The sequence below is a fragment of the Danio rerio genome, chromosome 4, assembly GCF_052040795.2.
Source record: "Danio rerio strain M-AB ecotype USA chromosome 4, GRCz13ab, whole genome shotgun sequence".
NCBI lineage: Eukaryota > Metazoa > Chordata > Actinopteri > Cypriniformes > Danionidae > Danio > Danio rerio.
In genome coordinates this window covers 75,415,001-75,429,028 of record NC_141024.2, presented here as the reverse complement: position 1 = coordinate 75,429,028, position 14,028 = coordinate 75,415,001, and the positions used below count along the sequence as shown (strand labels likewise).

General features: G+C 41.1%; 2 protein-coding genes and 1 long non-coding RNA gene across 19 annotated transcripts in view; 1 reads left to right on the top strand and 2 right to left on the bottom strand.

Annotated features, from left to right (window-relative positions):
* The window catches only part of LOC148682563 (uncharacterized), a 172,694-nt gene that overhangs the window by 58,189 nt on the left and 100,477 nt on the right, over positions 1–14,028 (top strand). The gene's annotated exons all lie outside the window — the stretch shown is intronic.
* zgc:172128 lies at positions 303–12,739 on the bottom strand. 4 transcript variants are annotated; one of them, XM_088649575.1, is made up of 4 exons: positions 9,917–12,739; positions 6,708–8,331; positions 5,103–5,244; positions 303–3,164 (listed from the first exon to the last, which is right to left on the bottom strand). In XM_088649575.1, exons 3-4 carry the CDS (start codon positions 5,197–5,199, stop codon positions 1,933–1,935), a joined length of 1,329 nt encoding a protein of 442 aa, XP_088505701.1. In that variant the 5' UTR covers positions 5,200–5,244; positions 6,708–8,331; positions 9,917–12,739; the 3' UTR covers positions 303–1,932.
* The window catches only part of zgc:113209, an 8,508-nt gene continuing 4,670 nt past the window's right edge, over positions 10,191–14,028 (bottom strand). For 3 of the 13 annotated variants that reach the window (XR_015942066.1, XR_015481996.2, XR_015482005.2), the window contains exons 3-4: positions 11,652–13,230; positions 10,191–11,259 (exon numbers count right to left, since the gene is read on the bottom strand). Coding sequence is in view for 4 of the 13 variants with exons in the window: in XM_087246673.2 (XP_087102799.2) it covers positions 11,726–13,230 (1,505 nt within the window). In the remaining 9 variants the exon portion in view is untranslated. 13 annotated transcript variants of the gene reach the window in all.

Below are 14,028 nucleotides of genomic sequence, written 5' to 3'. Positions count from 1 at the left end.
GATGGCCATTCCAAAATAAAAGTTCCCTAAACACAAATGAAATAATACAAACAAAAAAAAGATATGAAATAATTGTAAAATACACGTCTAAATGCATGTGACATATAAAGAACTGCAGGGGTGTTGGATAAATCAAGTTAAATGTTATATTATTTGTGTTGGTTTCAAATTTGTAGTTTCAAAGCATATTAAATAATGCTCAGCAAGCAGGCTACTCTGGTACCACTTTGGGTAATTGTGGGTGTACTAAGGGACACTGTAGCAACACAAACCCGCTCTAAATGCCCCAAAGACCACATTACTTTGGGCCCCTATATAGTTTAGCATACTTGTAATTCACTTCAAACTTCATACAGCCATGACAGGATGACATCATTAAAATAGTATAGAAATAAAACAAAGCTGTACCAATATACACTCACCTGCCACTTTATTAGGTACACCTTTACTTGTTCCGGGTTGGACCCCCTTTTGCCTTCAGAACTGCCTTAATCCTTCATGGAAGAGATTCAACAAGGTACTGGAAATATATTTCTCAGAGATTTATCGTGTACTCCTGTCACTGGGCCATTTGGTGATCCCGCCTAATTAATGGTACTGGACCAATGAGGTGTGTGTGGGGGTGTGGCTCATCACATTATGAGGCTTAAGGGTATACTGTAGTTTAGAGCAGGGGTGTCAAACCCTGCACAGTTTAGTTCCAACCCTGCTTCAACACACTAGAGTTTGAGCTTGCGAAATTCTGTCGTACGGCGCTGGGAAAAGGGGCGGGATTAAACAAGATCATTAGACATTTAAAAAAAAGCGAGCGATTGCTCCATATTTTAAACTCCTGTACAGAAAGGCCATGTTTTGATCCTCGAGCACTCAAGTAATGCGATTTCGCAGGTCAGAGTTCCCCAGACCTTTACTTTACCTGTAGGTTTCAAACAAGCCTGAAAGACTCAGTAAGCCTGATCAGGTGTGTTTAATTAGGGTTGGAACTAAACTGTGCAGAGCTGCGGCCCTCCAGGAACTGAATTCGCCACCTGTGGTTTAGAGTATAAGTTTATACTGGTAACACATTTTACATGTCTGATTAAAATGATATAGAGAAAGGTTTTCAACAGTCATTCATCCCACACATGACAAACCAATCCATAACTCATTACAGGAATTTGTGAAGTTTCACAAACTGATTTCGAGAGGAGCCCATGATTTGATTGATCGCGGCTGATCTCCCATCAGTAATCACTAGCAAACCAATCAGATTACTTTATCATTCATTTTCTTGTCGGCTTAGTCCCTTTATTAATCCGGGGTCGCCACAGCGGAATGAACCGCCAACTTATCCAGCTAGTTTTTACGCAGCGGATGCCCTTCCAGCCGCAACCCATCTCTGTTAAACATCCACACACACATTCATACACTACGGACAATTTAGCCCACCCAATTCCCCTGTACCGCATGTGTTTGGACTGTGGGGGAAACCGGAGCACCCGGAGCAAACCCACGCGAAGGCAGGGAGAACATGCAAACTCCACATAGAAACACCAACTGAGCCGAGGTTCGAACCAGCGACCTTCTTGCTGTGAGGCGACAGCACTACCTACTGCACCACTGCCTCACCCCAGATTATTTTAAACTCACTATAAATATTCTATCCAGCATTACTCTCTTATCTTTATTTGAAGATTCCCCCCGTCTCCACCCTTTCCTCCTCTACCAGGGGCAGCTCTCGAGAACTACCTGATCTCGTACCCCCCTTACATGCTCATGGACCAGGCGGGAGCCCTGGGCTCAATTATCTCAGAGCTCAGGGTTCTCTCCTGGGAGTGTGAACTTTACTTTAAAAAACATTTATTTACACATGTGTGGTTACATTAAAAACATTTGCAGGTTATCTCCATGAATGTTTAAATAAAAACCGTAACTGTGCCTAAAGAGTTTGCTTTAAAGCTTTTTTCCAGAGTGAGTTTGCAGATGACGTTTCAGGGCTTTTCCATACGCGAATCTCAGTCCACACTCTTGGCAGGTGAAAGGCCTCTCTCCAGTGTGACTCCTCATGTGAATCTTGAGGTTTGTTATCTCTGTGCAAGATCTCCCGCACTCGAGGCACAAGTAGGGTTTCTGTCCGAGGTGAGTTCTGACATGATCCTTAAGCTGACTGCCGTCCGGGAAACTCACGCCACACTGCCGGCACATAAAACGGCTCTCTGCTGAGTGAACCCGCATGTGGCGTTTCAGAGTTGCGTTACGTCCAAAGCTTTTCCCACACTGACCACATCTAAAGAGCTTCTCTCCAGTGTGAACCTTCATGTGGACAACGAGAGTTGTTTTAAGTTCAAAACACATTTCACAATGAGGGCAAGCGTGAGACTTCTCAGCCATATGAATTCTCCTGTGGCTCTCCAAGCTGTCCTTACGTGTAAAGCTTCTCTCACACTGTTCACATGTGTAAGGCCTCTCTTCAGTGTGAATCCTCGTGTGAACCTTAAGGTTGCTTTTTGTAGTAAAACCTTTTCCACACAGTTCACACGTGAAGGGTTTCTCCCCAGTGTGAGTAATCATGTGATCTTCAAGGTTTCGTTTTCTAGTAAACCTGTTCCCGCACTGTTGGCAAGTGAAAGGTTTCAATCGAGGGTGATTTCTCATGTGCTCTTCAAGACTGGTTTTGTAAATAAATCTTACTCCACACTCTTGGCAGATGTGAGGTTTCCGCCCAGTGTGAGTTCTCATGTGAACCTCAATGTTTTGTTTTGTGGTGTAATTATTACCACACTGTTGACACAAATAAGGCTTCGTCCCTGTGTGTATTCTCATGGGAACTTCAAGGGACGTTTTTGTAGAGAAGCAATTCCCGCACTGGGGACACATGTAGGGTTTCTCTCTTGTGTGAATCCTCGTGTGAACCGCCAGATTTCTTTTTGTAGTGAATCCTTTTCCACACTGCTGACATCTGAAAAGCTTCTCTCCGTTGTGAATCCGCATGTGGTCATTAAACGTTCTTTTCGTAGTCAGACTTTTCCCACACTGTTGGCAGGTGAAACCGCTTACAGGTCCAGTCTGTTGAGCACTATTCTCTGACGTTGTTTGACCAGATATCAACTGTCCACCTTCCTCCAGATCTTTCTCTTCCTTGACATCATTCACATCTTGAATCTGCTTTTTCCCAGGCATAAGATCTAAGGGGGAACAGACAAATACAGGTATTATTCCTAAATTGAGATGCCTCTTGGATTATCTATATAGCACCACGACTAGTTATTATTATTTTTGGTTATCTGTTGAATCCTTGGTTCTAAAATATATAATTCCTTTCACAAACTGTTCAGTCTCTCAAGTTGAGGACACTATTTAATCACGATTCCTTCTAATGTGGTCAGAATCGTACTTAAATTGGCTCAAAATCACTGGAACTAGACACACAGGAATGACTGATGCGGTACTGAGGATTGAATGTCATCTATGGTCATGTAAGTCTGGGGGTTTGAGGAGGAAAGTAACGTTGAGGTAATAAATGTGGTGTTACTTCACTGAGCCAAACTGACGACAACTAAAGACTGACCAAGCAGCGGAAAGGGGTGTGAAATTGCTGGATAATAGGAGACGGTAAAGTTAAAGCATGAGAACAAGAGGGCCCTCCTGGCAAGTCAGGGATTTAGACATTAGCCCCCGGTTTCACAAACATGGATTAAGCCAAGTCAAGATTAAATTGCATGTTTGAGCTGTCTCAACTCAAAATAAGTTGTCATTTATTTGTCTCCACGTGCACTCCAGTAATATTTTTCTAAGGCCATTTTTATAAATGTGTATTAAATAGCCTAACTTAACTAAGGCCTAGTCCTGGCTTAACCTGAGGCCTGTTTGTGAAACTGGGCCTATATGTATTAAGCCTGGTTTATACTTCTGCGTAGCTGTGCATTTATACTTCTGCGCGCTGTCTCTGTTGGTCTGCATTAACACTTCTGAAACGCTAGTGGGCAGTGAGGTGTAAATGTTCCTCTGTGTCGAGTTTCTTCTCTGCTGTTTTGTTTTCCTGAACACTTCCGGGATGTACAAGTGGCTCAAACTCGCTCATTTTGAGGCAGGAACCGGCGGACGAGCAACAACTTTAACTATGAGGTAAACACAGAACAAAACTTTCCATCCGGAGCTCCTTCACGGGACTCCACACTTGTAAACAATCACTCCATCGAGCTCGCACCATTCGCGCGGCTCTCAGTCCTGCCCAGACTCGTCAGCGCTACCAAGCTGACCAATCACAGAGCTTGCGCTACGCATTGTTGCGACGTGTAGTTACATTTTTTGAGAGGTGCACGTCAGTGACGCCGACGGCGAAGGGCTATGCGTCAGCGCCGTAGCATATGCCGGCATTTGACGCAGAAGTATAAATCAGCCTTTAGAGGTGTTTTAGGTTTTGATGGTCCACGCTTTCTTAAGCGAGTTTGATGGCCAGTTTTCAAAGCCAAAGTTCTGTTCGGCCAGGGGATACCTTTATGAAATAGGCACAAGGATGAGGACATGAAAGATCCCCACACTGCTTTGAAAACACAGCATTTATCATAAATGGTGACTCATCTAAATAAACAGTTGAGGCCATCATGCCAATATGGAGCGAAATCTCTGAGGAATATCTCCATTAGCTTGTTGAATCTATGCCATGAAGGATTAAGGCAGTTCTGAAGGCAAAATATCAACTAGTAAGGTGTACCTAATAAAGTGGCCGGTGAGTGTACACTACTAGTCAGAAGTTTGGAAACTGTACCATTTCTCATGTTTTGAAAGAAGCTAATTCTGCTCACAAATATAGGAAAGGGGGTTAAATTGTGAAATATGATTACAACTTTAAATAACCGTTTTCTTTTTTAATCTGGTTTTGAATTCAGTTTACTTTTGTGATTCAAAGCTGAGATTTCACCATCAAATTAAATCAATACATTTTGATGACTATAACAAACAAAAATACTGAATAAACCATGACTAGGACAAAAGCAACATAAAATTTCCAGACATTTAACACTCTTAAATGACATTCTTCAACAATATCCTACATTATCGTAGATCTGCAGATCTGAATGAGGATCAAATGACTGAGTTGAGCTATGAGAATAAAAGCCAACCTGTACAGGACAGTTGTAGTTGCTCAGCATCTTCATGTTTGACTGTGAATGTGTCTTCAATCTTCAGGTCTTCAGTCTCCTCTTTAATAAAGGCCATCTTTATAATAGTGGAGCTCAGTCGCTTCAGCAGGAGTTTCTCTGTCTGTTTAAGAGGAGAAGAATCAACACAAACAAGAAGAAATCAACACTAAACCTCTGTCTGTGTCTCAATCACTTCTCTAGCGCACTAGCCTTGAAGAGAATCACTCAGAGTTAATGCATCTGCATCCTAATTTACTAAAATAAATAAAAAAGATCCACATTGTACAGACACTCAATCTTTAGTTACATATTCATGATCTGTAGATATGCCCTGGAAATATTACACTATTATAAATACATCTTTATTCCATTTCTAAAGTATTATTTCCTGCCTAAAATATTAGTTTCCTCATAAGTTCATTTTAATATGTGAACCTTAAAAACAACAGGAGAGAAATGAGACGCAGCTCTTCTGCTATTAATTAATGAGCTTCACTCACTACACATTACGTTTATTAATGGTAGATAAACAATAACAAAATTAAACCAAATGACAATTAAACATCTGTATATCGCCGGGAAAATACGAAGAGCCTGACATCTTCTAACGTAAATGTATTGAACCGACCTCTTTGCTGGAATCACAACAGAGCAAGTGCGGCGCAGCCTGATAACGCCGTCCGATTATTTCAAAATAAAAGTTCCTTTTACTGACATGAGTAAAGCATGCGACAGTAGTAGCGAAATAGTTCTGAAATATACATATAAAAATAAGAAAATAAAAATAAAATAAAAATAAGAACTACTAACGAAAGATTCTGTCCAAATATAAAATTCTAATGTTACAATGTGAAATGTGCCCAGAGAGAAATCTGATAGATGAAAATATATGCAAATGTCAGACTAAATCATTATACAATGTATGTCCAAGTATGTATATGTGTGTGTGTGTATATATATATATATATATATATATATATATATATATATATATATATATATATATATATATATATATATATATATATATATATTTGTGTGTGTGTGTCTGTGTGTAAAATATGTCCAAGTATGTATGTATGTGTGTGTGTATATATATATATATATATATATATATATATATATATATATATATATATATATATATATATATATATAAAATATTTTACAATATTTTGACATTTGTGAAATCCAAATATGAACCTTTATGTCATGTCATTTTCATAAGCTTCAAATATATTGCAAATTTATAAGTCAATTTAAAATTTGTGTCACTTTACCGATAGGCTTGTGTTTGTTTTTAAAACACTCCAAAAAAAAAAAGTCTAAAATAATTATTTAATAAAATATTACGTCTAACAAAAACATGACAGATATTAAAAGAAAACATCATCGTACAGCATCTTAGATGCTTTATTCTTCAGTTTTTTGTTCCTACCACCTGGGCTCCCTGGCCAGCTTACACTGCAGGCCTCTACAAACACCATCTAATCTATGCGCAGCAACCAATAACAATAAGCAGCATAACTATTGCATTGTCAATGAAATTAGCTAAACGTATGTTTATAACATCATATAATTTACCAGGGGGGCCTCAGATGAAGTTCATCAAGCAGTGCCTGTTGGGGAAAACATCTTGATGAAGCACTCAGAACAGAACCTGATGATCCTGGAAATCCATCACCAGCAGAAGTCGATCTGGCTGACTGACATCAGGTCGAGTCAGTCATATTGACACACTGCCTACAAAACTTTCGGCAGTCATAAAAAAAAACATTCGGAGCAGGTTTGATTTATTTATTCGAACTAAAAAAACATTTGAAGTGGTAATCACTTGAGCACAGATCACTTTATGACGAACATATACCACAAAGACAGAATGTGAAGGTAGTTGAGAACCCCTACTGTATAGTGCCTTTAGTGCATTTCACCCTGCAGTCCAAGAGCAGGTCGCTCACTGAAGCTAAGCAGGGCTGGCCCTGGTCAGTACCTGGATGGGAGACCACATGGAAAAGCTAAGTTGCTGTTGGAAGTGGAGTTAGTAAGGCCAGCAGGGGGCGCTCAACCTGCTGCTTGTGTGGGTCCTAACACTCCAGTATTGTGAAGAGGGCACTATACTATCAGTCAGCACTGCCTTTAGGATGAGACGTTAAACTGAGGTTCTGACTCTCTGTGGTCATTAAAATGACCCATGGCACTTCTGCTAAAGAGTAGGGCTGTAGCCCCGGTGTCCTGGCCAAATTCTCTCCATCAGCCATTTCCCATCATGGCCTCACTGTTAGAAAAGTACATTCGGTACTGTAAGGATGTCAGTAATAATAATAATGGAATTTGGAAGTACTACACCCGGCATCCTGTCACCATCATGTGACCTACCCAGCGAGGTTGCATTGCTTCACTCTCATTTATCCATCCAATTCGCACTTCAGAATTTAAGCAGAAGTGGTAGATCATCTGGGTAATTCTCACATATTGTTTTCTGAATACTGAATTTGGACATTCTACTCGGCTCACGTGCTGATTTTAGCATATTATATAGTATGGACGCAGCTTTAAAACTTCTTAAGTGTGTTGAGGATAAACTCTGCAGGGACACCAGCCCTCCAGGACCAAGATTGGTGACCTCTGATCTAGACTTTGTGGACAACCTTGCTATATAAAGCATTTTCTTGCATTATGAACCACCAACTCATCCAGGATATGTTTTACGCAGCGGATGCCCTTCCAGCTGCAACCCATCACTGGGAAGCATCCATACATACTCATTCACACACATACACTACAATTTTAGCTTATCCAATTCACCTGTACCACATGTCTTTAAACTTGTGGGGGAAGCCGGAGCACCCAGAGGAAACCCACGCCAACATGGGGAGAACATGCAAACTCAGAAATGCCAACTGACCCAGCTGAGGCTCAAACCAGCGACCTTCTTGCTGAGGCGATCGTGTTACCCACTGCACCACCGTGCAGCCTTGCTGTATAATTTCTCAAGTAAAACCACCTGCAGGAGAAAACAACTAGGCTGAACATCATTGCTAAACATACAGTTCTTAAAATCAGTCCACCTGCCAAAGCTCAAGTTATGTGCATCAAATGTAAATACACCCATCACAGATGATAGTAACACACTAGAGATGGAAGAGAAATTCTCTTAAACGGGAAGTCTAGTTGGCACTGACAATTGATAAATGACAATAATGCACATCTTGGCAACAAGGGCGCAGGTTTAAGCTTGACATTGGTGGGGACTGGGGACGAGTCACCCCCCCCAAGAATGAATATTGTTTATATATACATATATATATTACTATTTGTTATTTAACTGCTAATAAAATGTATTATTAAGTAATCCCCTCTTCTTACAATTTATTAAGTTAAATTAAATAGTCATGCGTGTAGCCAAGGGGGGTCAGGTGGTTTAAAAGACCAAAAGTTGGATTATTATTATTACTGTATGTTTGAATTTATCTTATTATTCAAATGGACAAATTCTCACTGAGGAAGGTTTAATGCACTGGCCAAAAACCTCTAAATGCCATTAAGTATTTTCTTCTAAAATGAGCATTTTTCTCCAACTCCTGTGTGTGGACACAGTGATTTACCTTTTATAGAGACAAATACGTTCTTTTCATTGCCTTTAAAGTGAAATAACTGAACATAAATATACGAGACTGAGAAAAATGCTCATTTTACATGGCATTTAGAGGTTTTAGCATCTGTACTGTACTTCATTTCTTTATTCTAAGAATTTAAAGTCCTAATTTCTAGTTCAAAGTATTTTTACTATTTATAAAACTGAAATAAAATTTACAGTTTAAACATGTAAATAAAGCAATTTGACAAAATGGTAGGAAATAGTTTTGGTACATCAAAAAGTGTAGGTATAATAACTATCCAACAAGATTATCCAGCAAAAATTAGTTCTTAATATGTCACTAAAATGTCATATTTATACCTCAATTAAACAGAAAATCAGGTGAATAACTGCAAAAAGGTTCAGTTTTTCAGAAAACAAATAACCCCTTTCAATCAGCTGGCTACAGGCCTGAAAGTGTCATGTTAAAATAATGTTTATTAACTGATAAAGAGAGAGTTTAATAAAGACTTTCGTTAATTTTTCGTACAAATTAAACATGTCTAACAGTATTATTAAAGATGGAGCGCAGGCTGTAGTTTTTCTGACAAATAGTTTCAACCAAAATTGGGGATGTTACTGTAAACGATTAGGAGAACTGGCAGGGTCATATACGTTTACATGTAGGTGTTTATTCTGCAGTTAGTTTTCAGGGAATGTTGTTTACAGACTATATCAGTCTGCTTTAACATTCGACTGACCGTAAAAGCGGTGAAAACACCAGCATAACGGCATTATCATGATGGACTCATTCAGTAGCGAACTTGAGTTTATGTGACTTACACTTTTCGTTGAAAAAAGCTCTTTGTCCACCTCTTCTTGCTACCTCTATCCTCACTTGAGCGAGGCATACACCTCACACATCGGGAAATTCCCCCCGCGCATTTGTTTTGGCGCTGTTTGTATCTGATCTATGATCTGAAAGCAGCCACTCACATGACAGCAGGGAAAGGCACAGCCAATCACAATTTTCACATGTGTTTGGGGGCGGTACGACTTGAGGACAGAACGTGATTTAACCCTTTCGGCATGTCTAGGTTTATACTGACAACGCGATGATTTTAAGTGAATTAAATTATTTGTGGGGACATTTCGGTAGTTTGTGGATATTGGTGGGGACACGTCCTCACCGTCCACCCTAAATCTACGCCCCTGCTTGGCAACCTTCGCTAGACTCCGGCCCAGATTCAGCATCATTTAATTAATTGAATCCCAATTTAATGAAAGGTTATAGAAACATGACATTAAACTTGAAAACTTTTTTCCAAGCACATGTCCCTGCATTTGTTGGTTGGCATTCTCTCTGTTTGACCAAGCTCTTGTATATAAAACATGTAGATTCAGTTGTCAGTGCATCCCACAGGCTTTATAGTGGAAGCATGTATTGAGTTATTTTCATGGCCAAGCCAATCACAGTCTTTCAAACAGTCTTTTCAAAAACTGCTTTATTTTTGGGCTGGTGCGTTTACATTCACCATATGTTCAGATTAACATAGTATTTACCTACTACATATATAAAATCTGCAAAGCATTACTAACCAGTCACTGTTTCAGCACAGCAAAGGCACATTCGTTTCAGAGAAACAAAAAGAGCTCGTATGAAAACCATTACATGCACTCCCAATAATGCTCCCAAATATATTTTGGGATTTAACATCGGCCACATATGAGACCAAAATGGTCACAGTGTCAAGCCCTGTCACAAATTCCAAACTACAACTTAAGCAAAAGCGTAACAAAGATCAAACTGTATAAAAGCAATGTAAAGTCAACTACATACAGCTCCAAATGTTGGAGAGTGGTGCAGAAAGTATTGAGAAAGCTGGATGTCTTCGAAAACACTTAAGGAAATCCTGTAGTGGAACCAAGTGTAGTCTAGGGGTGCTCAACCGTGTTCCTGAAGATTTACGTTCCTGCAGAGTTCAGCTTCAACCCTGATCAAACACACCTGAACCAATTAATTAGGACCTGAAGAGCACTTGATAATACAGGCAGGTGTGTTTGATATGGGTTGCAACTGAAATCTGCAGGAAGGTAGATCTCCATGAACAAGGTTGGTCACCCCTGGTGTAATTGTTGAGATCAAACTCAGTGGTTTTCTAATCTTAGGGCAGGGGTGTCCAAACTCTGTCCTGGAGGGCCGGTGTCCTGTAGATTTTAGCTTCATCCTTGCAGGTGTGTTGATGCAAGTTGTTTCTAGAAAGCCTAGTAAAGAGTTTGATTAGCTAGCCCAGGTGTGTCTGATTGGGGTTGGAACTAAACTTTGCAGGACACCGACCCTCCAGGACCAAGTTTGGACATGCCTGTCTTAGGGACCCACTGCTGTGCATATTTCACTTGTCTCCTTAATCCAGGGGTGCAAACTTGGTCCTGGAGGGTGGATGCCTTGCAAAGTTTAGTTCCAACACCAATCAGACAAACCTGGGCTAGCTAATCAAGCTCTTACTAGGCTTTCTAGAAACAAACTTGCAAGTATGTTGAGGCAAGTTGGAGCTAAATCTGCAGGACACCGGCCCTCCAGGACCAAGTTTGGACACCCCTGCCTTAATCCATCACACTAGATATGGATCATCCGCTTATTATTAGAGAGAAGCATGGACTGAGCTGTATGTCACATAAGACAGCCACAAAAAACATGCAGTGTGGTGGGACCACAGGACCAGAGTTAAAAACCACCAGGTTATGGCAGGCATTAAGTACGGACCAGCACCACATCCCAAAAATGGACAACATCCATTTAAGATTCCCAGTAGGAGTCACCAAACTTGTTCCTGGAGGGTCGGTGTCTTGCAGAATTTAGCCCCAACTCTAATCAAACACAGTTAAACAAGGTCTTACTAGGTATACTTGAAATATCCAGGCAGGTGTATTGAGGCAAGTTGGAGCTAAACTCTGCAGGGACACCAGCGATCCAGGTCTGAGATTGGTGACCTCTGTTGCTTGCCGGTTGTGGAAACACATCAGTTCAAGTTGAATGGTGCGTAATTGGTTCCATTTTAAGGTTTATTCCAAAATGACTTTGTAAATGAAACTTCAGGCCCTTGCTACAAGAAAAACACTTCCCACACTCCAAGCAGGTGAACGGCTTCTCTCCGCTGTGAATCCTCATGTGAATCTTGAGGCTTGTCTTCTTAGTGCAAGACCTTCCGCACTCTAGGCACATGTAGGGCTTCTCTCCGATGTGAGTTTTTACGTGATCTCTAAGCTGACCGCCGTCCGGGAAACTCGTCCCGCACTGACGGCACATATAACGGCTCTCTTTTGAGTGAACCTTCATGTGGGACTTAAGGTTTGATTTGCTTCTGAAGCACTTCCCGCACTGACAGCACACAAAAGGCCGCTCTTCGGTGTGAATGATCATGTGGCTGTCAAGGTTGCATTTCTGAACAAAGCTTTTCCCACACTGACCACACGTGAAAAGCTTGTCTCTGGTGTGAGTTCTCATGTGCAGATTAAACGACCTGATTAGGGTGAAATCTTTCCCACATTGAGGGCAAATGTAAGGCTTCACATCCATATGAATTCTCCTGTGGCTTTCAAAGCAGTCTTTCCGAGAAAAGCTTTTCCCACACTGTTCACACGTGTAAGGCTTCTCTCCGGTGTGAAGTCGCATGTGGAGAGTAAGTGTTGACTTGTGTTTGAAGTGTTTCCCACATTGAGGGCAAATGTAAGGCTTCTTACTGGTATGACTGTCATATGTTTCTTCACGCTGATCATAAGGCTTCTCTCCGGTGTGAGTTTTCATGTGGACTTCGAGTTTTTTGTGTGTAGTAAAAGAGTCTCCGCACTGCTCACATTCGTACGGTTTCTCCCCAGTGTGAACTCTCATGTGAACTTCAAGGTTCGTGGTTCTCGTAAACTGCTTTCCACACTGCGGACACGCAAAAGGTTTCTCCCCGGTGTGAATTCTCATGTGCCTTTTCAGGCTGTTTTTGTGAATGAAGCTTATTTCACACTGGGGGCAGGTGTACGGTTTCTCCCCGGAGTGAATTCTCATGTGAACATCGAGGTACTTCTTAATCGAGAAGCTTTTCCCGCACTGTTCGCATCGGCAAGGTTTCTCCCCAGTGTGAATCATCATGTGGACATCAAGATATCTCTTTCTGGAGAAGCTTTTCCCACACAGCTCACATGTGTGGGGTCTTTCTCCAGTGTCCTCATGGGTTATCATGTGGCTTTTCAGGTTGCCCTTCTCAGCGAAGCATTTTCCACACTGTGGACAGGCGAACGGCTTCTCTCCGGTGTGGATTCGCATGTGGATGTTCAGTTTTCTGTTTGTAGTGAAACCTTTCCCACACTGTTGGCAGATGAAACAACTTGCAGCTCTTCCACTCTGGGCGGTTTTCTGTGACGTACTTTCAGTCTGAGAACCTAAAGGGGTTTTGCCAGACGTGGAGTGTTGTTCCTCTAGATCTTTCTCTTCCTTGACATCATCCATTTCTTCGATATCCTCACTCAAATGCATCTGATCTAAGGTGGAGAAAACAAATGCAGGTATTATTCCTTTTAGACTGGGTCATATGAACTGTAAATAGGAAAGAGAGGCAATCACGAATAGGAATTTGACAAATTAAGGGTCTCTTAGACCATCTATAAAGGTGGATTGAAATTAGGAAGCACTGGTCTACCCAGATGGACTATGATTTCTCGCTGAGTGCATTCACATGGACCATCTTAATGCAATTATACACTACCTGATGAAGTCTTGTGGTGGATGCCAGTTGTAAGAGCAACAAATAATAACTCAACTTCTAGTTGATCATGTGAAAAAGTGTCAGAAGGTGGATTTGTCTGATGAATCATCTGTTGAACTGGATCCCAATCATCACCAATACTGCAGAAGACCTACAGGAACCCACAAGGAGCCAAGATTCTTATAGAAATCAGTCAAGTTTGGTGAAGGACAAATCATGGTTTGGAGTTCATTCAGTATTGGGGCGTGCGAGAGATCTGCAACATCAACAGCCTGAGGTATCGAGACATTTGAGCGGCAAATTCTCCAGCAGGCTAGCGTTCCGTCTCATACTTCAGCCTTCACATCAAAGCTCCTGAAAGCAAAGAAGGTCAAGCGGCTCCAGGATTGGCCAGCCCAGTCACCAGAAATGAACATTATATAGCTGATGAAGTAGGAGGCATTGAAGATGAATCCAAAGAATCTTGATGAACTCTGGGAGTCCTGCTGAACGCTTTCTTTGCCATTCCAGATGACTTTATTAATCAGTGATGTGAGTCATGTCAGAGATGTATGGATGCAGTCCTCCAAGCTCA